Genomic DNA, 10424 nt, shown 5'->3' with positions numbered 1-10424 from the left:
TGTGTGTGTGTGTGTGTGTGTGTGTGTGGAGAGAGAGAAGCGAGGGGGAGGATGGAGAAAGGGGTGGTGGTGGTGATGAGGGAAAATCGGAATGAGGGAAATGTTGAGGAGGTGAATGAGAGGGAAGGATAAAGCAATGGGGAATGAGATTGTGGAGTAGAAATAGAGGGGGCTGGGGGGGTAGATGGAGGAATAGCAAGAAGGTGGGGAGGGGAGGGGTGGTCAGTAACAAAGCCTAATGTTGCCATGGAAACTTGTTTATGCCTCACTGATGCATCTTGTAGATCCAATTAGAGACTGATTGTGTCTGTGTCTTCATAGACGTACGCACGTGTAACTGGGCACAGCGCACACACACACGCACATGCATGAAAACATATGGATGCACGCATACACACAAGTGCACGAGCACACAAGCGCATGCAAATTGTTGCTGCTGAAAATAGGCAGATTGTCGGGAGACGTAGGACAAAAGGATACCCCGAGTTCCCTCTCTCTTATCGGCCCTTGAATTTGCACAACCCCTCCCCTCAACCTCCACCCCCCTGAGCCTCAGACAATGGCGGCCAAATAACGTCTCACCCGCTTCCAAGCGTTGTATAAGACCCCCCGAGCAAACTATAGTGACCTCCTGTTGTGAACACAATAGCCACATGTATCCCTCCCCCTCCCCCCCCCCCCCCACACACACACATACCCACCATCCCACACATGCTTTCATGACATCATATTCAGCCGGGCTGACAGAGAGGATTTCGACCACTTTGCATGTCTCTTATCTTATATCTCATATCTCTTTTGTGAATGAACTCATATGTTTGGTAATGACCCTGTCTGAGATGAATGGCCATGAATGTTAATCCAATCATGTTAATTTTCATGGGGGGGGGGTTTCTTCTGAAGATTGAAGACTTTTTAAAAGATCATTTCTTACAATGGGTGGGTGTTTGCCAGCGTTTAACATCATCAGAGGAAGAAGATTGGTGATCACGCAGCACCACCGCCGTTGCCGCTGCCTCCCCCCAATAAGCTCGACCACACTCGCGCACTTACGCTATCAGGCATCAGTTCTCTACTTTCATCCGGGGCTGTCTGAGGAGTCAGTTATTTACTGGTGAAATGATGTGTGTGACGATGAAATGAGGGGCTGTAGATAAGGTGAGATTACACTGTGAAGGGTAAAAAAAAAAAGAGGGAAGAGACTGTGAGAGAGAGGGGGGGACAGAGAGGGACCCAACCCCTGATGTCTTGTTAAAACACAAGGGATCAGAAAAAACAACAAATGCATCGCGCGTTGCTAAATCCTGCTTAAATCCGCTGGCATGGGCAGATCTAGCAGATAGCCCTGCTGCTGTGCTCGCTGTCTGCGCCCATGACACACGCACGCACACACACAGACACGTACACGTACATAAACACACCCGTGGTCAGTCCGGCTGTCTGGGTTAATGCTTGGCTAACTGGGACAGCAGAGTTGAACCATGTTGACATTTTAAGCCTCAAACAAGTCCAGAACAATGATTCAGCCCATCCAGCCCCCACCCCACATCAGACTGCAACCTCAGCCCATTTTGCTGACCGCACATACATACACACACAGGCAGGCGTGCATAAACATACACACCACTGCCCAAACATACTGCTTAGTACTTGGCGTGTCCCCTCCGCCTCCTCTCTTCACACACACTTACAGACAAACACACACTGGGTCTCCTCCTGTTCCCCACCTTTAGTGAATAAAGGAGAACAAGAGCTGATCTGATTGAGTTGGCAGCAGAGAGCGAGGTGGAGAGGTACAGTAAGGCCAGATGGATTATCTTAATCCTTCAGTAGATGATCACGGCAGAGGGGAAGATGAACCGGGAAGCTGTAAGCTCCCAGCAGACCCCTGGTACAATGTTTTCCTCCAGAGATGCAGGCTACTGAAGTAGATGCCATGTGAATACCACGCCGACAGGCTGGTATTATCCAAAACTCAAAAAATCTGAAATTATGAAGAAGCTTTTTTTCAAAAATGTGATGTAATCCGACCTGTACGGCCATTTCTGTGGCGGCCATTTTGTGTCAGGCCATCTTGTTTCCCTTCTCGCAAACTTTTGGTATGCTTTGATTCATATCCAAGTATGAGAAGGAACTTAAGGGGATTTGTGTGAAACACACTAATGCTGAACAATGTCAAGCTGCTACATGTAGTGTTTTTGCGGGGCTAAATTAACTGCACTCTGCCTAAAAGGCCATGCCAGACAAATCTAAACCCATAACTCCGACAGCTCAAAGTATTAAGGCTGTATAAACTGTTGCTGAATTATGCGGCTGCTTTTCCAGACTTAGTTTTTTATGTGTTTGTAACAATTTCTTTTCTTTTTCTCGCCCCCTCCCCACTCTCAGGTTTGTGGCTGGAAAAGGCCTGGTGATTTACCCCGACATCGGGGACAAGCTGGATATCATCTGTCCCAAAGCGGACCAAGGGAGAGACTACGAATACTACAAGTTGTATCTGGTGAAGAGGGAGCAGGCGGAGAGCTGCAGTACAGTCCTCGATCCTAACGTCCTGGTCAACTGTAACAAACCCGAGAAGGACATCAAGTTCACCATCAAATTCCAGGAGTTCAGCCCCAACTACATGGGCTTGGAGTTCAAGAGGAACGTCAACTACTACATCACCTGTAAGTTTGTCGTGAAAGATGATTTATTGTTGATATTTAGCTTTTTAACCTTCATTTAACCGCAGAGGCCCGACTGAACGATCTGAGTAATAATCTCTGCTTCACACTCAGTTACACACAGTCACACCTGGGAGTTTCCTAGGAAAACTGCATTTTAATGGCCGCTGCAGCAGCACCACAGCAGCAGCTAGAGAGCAGAGCGGTATTAGGTGTTTAGGATGGAAATGTTCCATATCATTACGGGACCTTAAAGTGGCAACCTTGACTGACTGCTGAATGTTGGGTTTTTTATTTTTTACATTTTTGTGGTGGGAAAAATAGAATTTTCTGCAGTCGTCTAAAGTCACCGAGTAGATTTACTGCTGCTATTTAGTTCTGCGCTCGGGCACTGTTTCGATATTTCACTTAAAGTTTTCAGCCTGATTCTACTTTATTCTTTCAAACTGCTGTTTTACAGAGAACAACACAGCTATATTGCAGTTCCCACTAGATGCAGCGTTTTAGGTTTAAATATTGCTTTTTTGCTAAAACGTCAGTAATAAAATAAACACTTGTCTGTTTCTGTTTTACTGACCGCCAGCTGTCTTGAAAAAGCACAGGAAGCTGTTGACTTATTTATTCTAGCTTTTCCTCGAGCTCATATAGAAGAAAAGGCTTCAAATCTTTTGGAAATCTTTTTAAGCCTGAACATTACTGCCCTTGTTTGGTCTGAGATGACTGTGACAGTGACTTAATACACTGTTTTTAGTTTGTTTAGCTTTGAAGTTTATTATGTTGGACCTCAGTCTTTTATAACATGTATGTGTGTATATGTACTTTACATACGTGCATTTGTGTGCATATTATTATATTTAACCGCTGCTGATTGAAGTTAAATAAAGGTTAATTTAACACAACATAAACAATTAGAATGCAATTATATTATAATAATATGAGGTAATATTTCATTCCATTTCCTAAAAAATAAAAAAGTACTATTTTTTCTTTTTTTTCTACGTGATGGAAATGCAAAAATACAGTGCATTTGTTGCACTCTTATTTTATCGCTTCCACTAACTCGAGCGTACCTTTTCATCACCAGAGCGAAACGTTTCAGACAGATGGGCGTGCGATAATGCCAATTTTGTCACAGAGAGGCAGCTGAACATATATGGAGACTTCAGTTTGCAAAGATAAATAAATAGTGAACAGTTTGGGCTTAAATGTAGCTTTTCTTTTACGGAAATGTGTATTTTCTCTGTAATTAGTGCCAAAAGTAAAGTAAAACTGTAAAGCTATTTTTGGGAAATATTCTGGAAAATTATTAAGAAATTACAAACTTGTAGAATTAAAGTTTTTTGCCCTTCCATCTAATGTGTACTTTTACCATATTTTGTTTAGTAATAATGCTTGTGTAGTGTTAAATTTACTTACTAAAAAATTAAAGATTGTAGATTGTGCAAACTTTCCCCTACACATATTTTTTAGACGCTGTCAAAATAAATTATTACTGCTTCCTTATTATAGGTGACTATTTTTGCAGTCACGCTGGAACAATAGCAGAGTCTTGCTCTCTGGTTGGCTTTAGGACAGATCTTTTAATTTGTAACCTCACTTGTCTGTCTATGAGTAAAGGACTTTTAGTAGAGGGTGTCAAAGGAACTGGGTCTGTCACTGTACTGGGTGGTGGTTGCTGCCTTTCACACAGATTCCTGCTCGTGTAATTTGATGCCGTAGTAATTACCTCAGAGTTAGCAATGGGTGTAAGAGCTGGAAGGAGTTCTCGTGGTTGGACTGCTCCTTTACGTACTATATTTTCCTTTAAGGATTGAGGCTCAGCAGGGGGAAAAAACTGATGGGACCGCGTCTATCTCTAAACTTGGCTGTGTAAATCTGCTTCACCCAAGTGTCTGGTTGAGTAATTTAGCACTGAAGTAATGACCAGTGGTTTAACAGGTGGGGTCAGAGGAGCCGGAAAATCCAGAATCACAGCAGTGTCTGGTTCTTTCGTGGGTTTGAGGTCTTTCTCCTGGAGAATGTAGAAAACCTCAATCCTGTTACTCCTAACCCTGGAAAAAGGTTGACAGGGGGTGATTTAGAAACAAGTCAGACTTTTGGGATCTTGGGCTGAAACGTGCAATTTCAAAATGAACAGGACCATTTTAAACCTGATGGAATAGGAGAAGTTGTCCTGATAATCCTGGAAGATACCAATACCGGTCGGCCGCCTCCTCCTGCTTCTCTCTAAATACATCGAATGCCATGTTTTGGGATTTTAGGATGTCCCTAGGTTCGAGTCATCAGAATCGAAGCTGTTAGTAGTTGTGCATCAAATATAGCTTGCTAAAAATTCAGAGAATGGACTGTGGAGCATCTGGCCTTGAAACCTCATTTATTATTTGTATTTACCTGAAAAACTCACACCTGAAAAACCAGATATAAAGTGCAGTTTTGACACATTTAAAAGATAAAATCATTACGAATTTAAAGCAACTATTATAGATCCTCTTTTGGTTTCTAGCCTTGCCAGCATGAGAAGAGGCTTGGCAACTCCAGTTTAAACTCTCAAAGCCTTCAAAGAGAAACGAAAACAGGGGTTTTATCTCAGGTACTTTACTTCATTGCAAACAGTTTAACATGTAGGGGCGGTTGGTTTGTATATGTCTTATTAACTCACTGTCCTTTTGCCGTCCTTCAACACAAGGATTATCATGTCTTCAACAGCCTTAGTTTCTGGCTGACGTTGGAGGAGTTCTATCACTGGTGCGATCTAAAAAAAACATAAAGCATATGATTCACACTTAAATGCACTCTGATAAGACTGCAGCAGACATTCATTGTTAGTTTTGGCTTGGTGGTAACAGTAAATCTCACCTGACATCTTTTAACTGTTGATAAGCCAGCCGAGCTGCAGAGGCAGATCGTGCATGAGCGTATCAAAAAAACAACGTTAATTTGTTTTATTCGGGAAAGTCGAAAGACAACATGCATTTTTACTGCATATTATGTTTGTTTAGAACCACTCTTTAATGCTCTGCAGTCTGAAAGTCGACTAGGAGGAACTCTTGAAGCTCTTATTTGAACTGAGCTGTTTCTGTCATAAGCACGAATCAGCACAGATGTGCATCAGAAGTTGCACCACCACCACGTCTTTACTGATATACACTGAGGTTTCAGAACGTCATCAAATGTTGTCTTTATCGGGGAAGGAGCTAATGATTTCAATCTGCAAAAAGATGAAACACTTGCTGTTTTTGTCTTTTTTATGGGATTCTGCACATGATAACATACTGAGCTAATAAAGGAAAATAAGGCCTTGTTTTGCTTACTTAGGCTCTAATTTTATCTTCTGTTAGTATTTATTTTTTTTAAGTTGTCTGACTTTAAAACATTTCTAAAATTAGACGCCGAGTTTTGCTTGATCTTGTCTCAGAAAATAGTCAGTCAAAGTCTTCATTGCATCTGTGATTTATTCTGAAACTATTAGAGATGACTCTGACATTAGAAACACACTGTCTAAACTCATGCAACAAGCTGCCGTATGCCAGAGGATGACTGGCACAATGAGAAATTACTGCAGGAAAACATGGACCCAGTACCAGTCTCCTCTAATGAGGCGTGATACATAACAGTGTTTTATCCAACACATAATTAATTTTTTTATATTTCCAAATATTCACAAAACACGATTAATCTCCTTATGTTACATTTTTCCCAAATAAGAACATAAGTCTTCCTTGCATGGTTTAACTGTATAAAATGTAACTTTGGGTATAAAACATCTCAAAAGTTCAGATGTGTAGATTTTAGTCTCACAAGTGGCTTCTGTTTTTTTCACACTCTCCACACACACAAATTAAATCGCACATATGTTTCTCTTTTCATGTGTAGCGGTTCAATCGATACTTGTGAACTCCCCCTCACAAACGGGGATGCAGAGAAGCATGAAGCTTGTGATGTTATCAAGGGACGTTTTTAGAGAGGGGTGGGCTGCTGTTGCAACGCATCTCGTGGACTTTTAGAAATATTTCTTTGAGCATTATTACGCCCACATGTCTTGCAGATAACACCTTGGGCATTTTTTATTGTTATTTTTGGGCGTCTTCCTCAAAGTGTTGCTAACCAGCTGTTCGTAGAGCTTCTCTGCATATTGTCTTCATAAATATTAGAGCGAACTTTATTAATGGCACATGCATCTCCGTGCATCTCGACTGCGGTTTGAGCGAACATCAGCTTTACTTTAGCTCGAATGAGCTTTTCTGCAACGTTCTCTTGTGTCTCTGCTCCGTAACAGCATTCCTGCTGATGTGTGTTTTTTTATGTAAGCATTAGGAGCACTTAACACTCTCTCCATAGTGTTTTCTCACAGAAGCAGTTGTAAATCCTTCACGGGGGAGTCTGGTCGTGCAGAATCCAGCCTGATGGTGGATCATTATTAGGCTCATATACTGTAACGTTTTCGTGTCAGCAGTAATCGGATGTAGTATTTGTCTTGGTATTATGGTAATGTTGTTGTCCTTTGCAACAGGAAAAGCTTGTTTTATTTATTCCACCGCAGCCTGTGCATACACCATGACACACTTCATCTATCATTTAGATAATGGCCATGCGTGGCTGGCGCATATGTGTGTGTGTGTGTTATGTGTGCATTTCCTTGAGGGAGCAAGAGAAGAGAGAATAAGCACCTGCATTGAACGCACCGCCTGCTTTACCTGTGCAGCAGTGCACTGTGTGTGTGTGTGTGTGTTTGTGTGTGTGTGTGTGTTGAGGCCCCCTTAGGCAAGCTTATCCCTGCCTAGAAGATGTGAGTAGGTTATCCCAGTGACTCTGTGGGAATGTGGTCCGGTCAGCCAGCAGAGCGGTGTAAATCTGCTCTGTGTATAATGACCTGGCTTATCTGCTCTGATTAACGGTCAGACGGGAAAGACACCGTTTGAGATCAGAAGAAGACGCACAGGGGAGTGGACATTCCACTCAATCTACTGGCAGTCTTTTTCTTGTCCACACCCGACCTCCAGTCTGACTCCGTGGCTCTGTTAGCCCCTTTATCATTCGCACACCCCCACTCCCATCCTTTACCTCGTCTCTTTCCGTGGGGCAGAATAAGCAACAAAAGGTTTGGGGTAAAGTAAGCACCAAATGGTGAGCGTGTGTGTGTTGACTCTGGTGATCACCACAGGGGATCCCGTCCACTCATCCCAGCCCCGCTCTTACAGGAGTCGTGGGTTTAAAGGTCAAAATTCATGGCCAAGGGGTCACGGAAACACAGCAGGGGGGTCAGTAATGATAACCCTGCACTGATCTTAATCCCAGACCTTCAGTTCCCTCCATGCCAGCTATGTACACACACATAAACACACATACACATTCCCACCCCCCATCCAGGTGTAAAAGCGGACAAACTGGTTATATTTCATTGCGTTGTCTAAACACGTGGATTTTGAACGAGCTGTTTGTGAGCAAAATGACTGCGGCGCGTTTAGGGGTTAGAGGCAGGAGAGGTGATTTTAGACAGGAGGCTTTTAAAGGAAAAGGAAATATAATGGGGAAAATGAGCAACAGAGCGGTAAGAGAGAGAGGGAGGACAAGCATACACGCCTGTACAAATATATACACAGGCACTCTTTATATGTCACCTAGCAGGAGCCAAAAAAAAAAATAGTCCCTTCATTTTCTCTCCCATTCGCTCCTCATTGAGATAATGTAGCGTGACTGCTTGGTTAGACGTTTGCAGTGGTTAACCGGGCTGGTAAAGCTCTGCTAGATATAAGGGAAAAAAGGCCACGAGGCAGGAGACGGAGGCAACCTATCGTGGTGCACTTCTCTTCCCGTGTAGCGGGGCAGAGTAAGCCTGATGCCTCCCGACAGCTGTCACTCTCCATCACAGTGTACCATCATGGACACTGACACGCACAGACTTCCCCACCAGAATGCTGCCGCAGTGGTGCACACATTGTCTTACCTCCACAAGATATGCCCCACTGAAAGAGAGAAAGTAGGCAGGAAGGGGGAGAGAGGGGGGGAGCAACCGAAAAGGAGGGGGGAAAAAAAGCCCAAAAACATTATGTCTGCTCACAGCAAACAGTGTAGCTGATTTTATTTCTTTGACTTTCCACATAAATCTGTCGGAACACCTTCTGATTGTTTGTTCTGGAAACAGAAAGAGACTGTTGTTGTCGTCTGAGAATAAGTCAGTCACAAAAGACCCGTATTTATCTCCCAAAACACTTAAAGATGGGTGCTTATCCAGTATTTGAAAATCACTGCCCGAGAACATCTGACAAACTGCATTTGACACACTGAGATGATTTTTTTGCTCACGCCTCATAATATGCTTTTTGATGTGGACTCTCCTCTACATAAGTATCTCTATTTATTTTTTTGCTTCAGCCCACACATAATACCCCTCCATCCAACCACCACCTATAGCAGTCATCTTCCCCCTGGATAACATTCGCATATACTGTATAAGAATTTTTTTTTTGGTCTTGGAATTGTTGGAGGTTGAGAATGAAACCCTGGGCTCGGCTGCAGAAGATCACAAGATCCTCCCTTGCCCCACATTTGCATGCAAGGACATAAACTCTCTATCATACCTCGCATGCACTAATGCAAGGTTCACAACTTCAGGAAGCTGGAAACACGCATACAAATGCAAAGGCACGTACACAGCCAAATAAATATACATCGACACTAGTGGCTCGATTATGATGTAGCGCAATAACAGTAATCTGATTTTTAAAAAAAAAGTGTTAAATGTCATCTTTTAGAGTTAACATAAAATTACCATAATCAAATCACAGGCACTCAGAAACAAGGCAGCTGCAGTTGTCAGCGGAGCATTTAAACTACACAAAGGCATTTTGATTGTCAGATTATAGAGATGCAAATAACTCGCACATTTCTTAACTGGCAATTAAATGATTTGTTTTGTCAAGAAATGATAACTGTTAACATCTGGTAGCCTCCCTCTGTAAAAATCACACTGAAATATTTTAATTACAAGCAAGAGGCTCCGTGTAGGATTTTCCTTTTGCATCAATTATGGGCTCTCCTACATACTTATTATAAGTAGAGAACAAAAGCTGTATTGTTTCATTGCATATTTATCAGATTGTGGACATTGAAGAAACAGGCACTGAAATAATAATTTGGAATGTTGGCAAACATTTCTGTCTGTCCTGTTTTGTAAAACGTTACAGTTTAAAAGCATAAAAGACTCTAAAAGCAATATTAATGAAGCAGTTTTAACATCCTTTTGATTCAAAAGTTATAAATAGCATTTGTAAAAGAAGCAAAAAACAAAAGATGCCTCGAGTAACCCTTAAATGTAATCATACATGATTAAGTTCAGTGTGTGTTTTAAGTTATTGAGTATTGATCGTAGAGAGTAATAGTTGTTGATTGACTAAATAACTGTCATTGATGTTACTGATTACAGGTTAAAGCGGCTAATCAGTAAGCTTTAAAGGATTCCATTTTCAAAAGTAAACCCCGCTAACAGGTCAGGTTATCACCGGTGAAGCATCATGGCCTGGACTAAGGAGATTTAACCCCCACCACCACCACCCTCCCCCCGTGAGTGAACATAGCCCAGTGTTTATTAGAGTGCCAGTGTAATATATGACTTTCTGCTTGCTTTGCAAATCTATCCGGGCCGCCTCTGCTAGCTCTCCTTTGGATATTTCATTCAGAGAGGGTTAGCAGGCACAGCATGATTGTCGCTGGTTATTGCCTTTCGTTTATTACAGAGGAGCTTGTTTAGAGTCGGAGGCGGGG

At 42.4% G+C, this 10424-nt stretch overlaps 1 protein-coding gene across 1 annotated transcript in view; it reads left to right on the top strand.

The window, feature by feature from the left end:
• The window catches only part of efnb1 (ephrin-B1), a 55345-nt gene that overhangs the window by 22579 nt on the left and 22342 nt on the right, over positions 1 to 10424 (top strand). Inside the window, exon 2 of the mRNA XM_005719556.2 lies at positions 2389 to 2666. Coding sequence (XP_005719613.1) covers positions 2389 to 2666 — 278 coding nt within the window. The remainder of the gene's footprint in view (positions 1 to 2388; positions 2667 to 10424) is intronic.

This window comes from Pundamilia nyererei, unplaced genomic scaffold (assembly GCF_000239375.1).
Source record: "Pundamilia nyererei isolate P.nyererei 1_Seehausen unplaced genomic scaffold, PunNye1.0 scaffold00001, whole genome shotgun sequence".
NCBI lineage: Eukaryota > Metazoa > Chordata > Actinopteri > Cichliformes > Cichlidae > Pundamilia > Pundamilia nyererei.
This window is presented reverse-complemented; position numbering and strand designations above follow the sequence as displayed.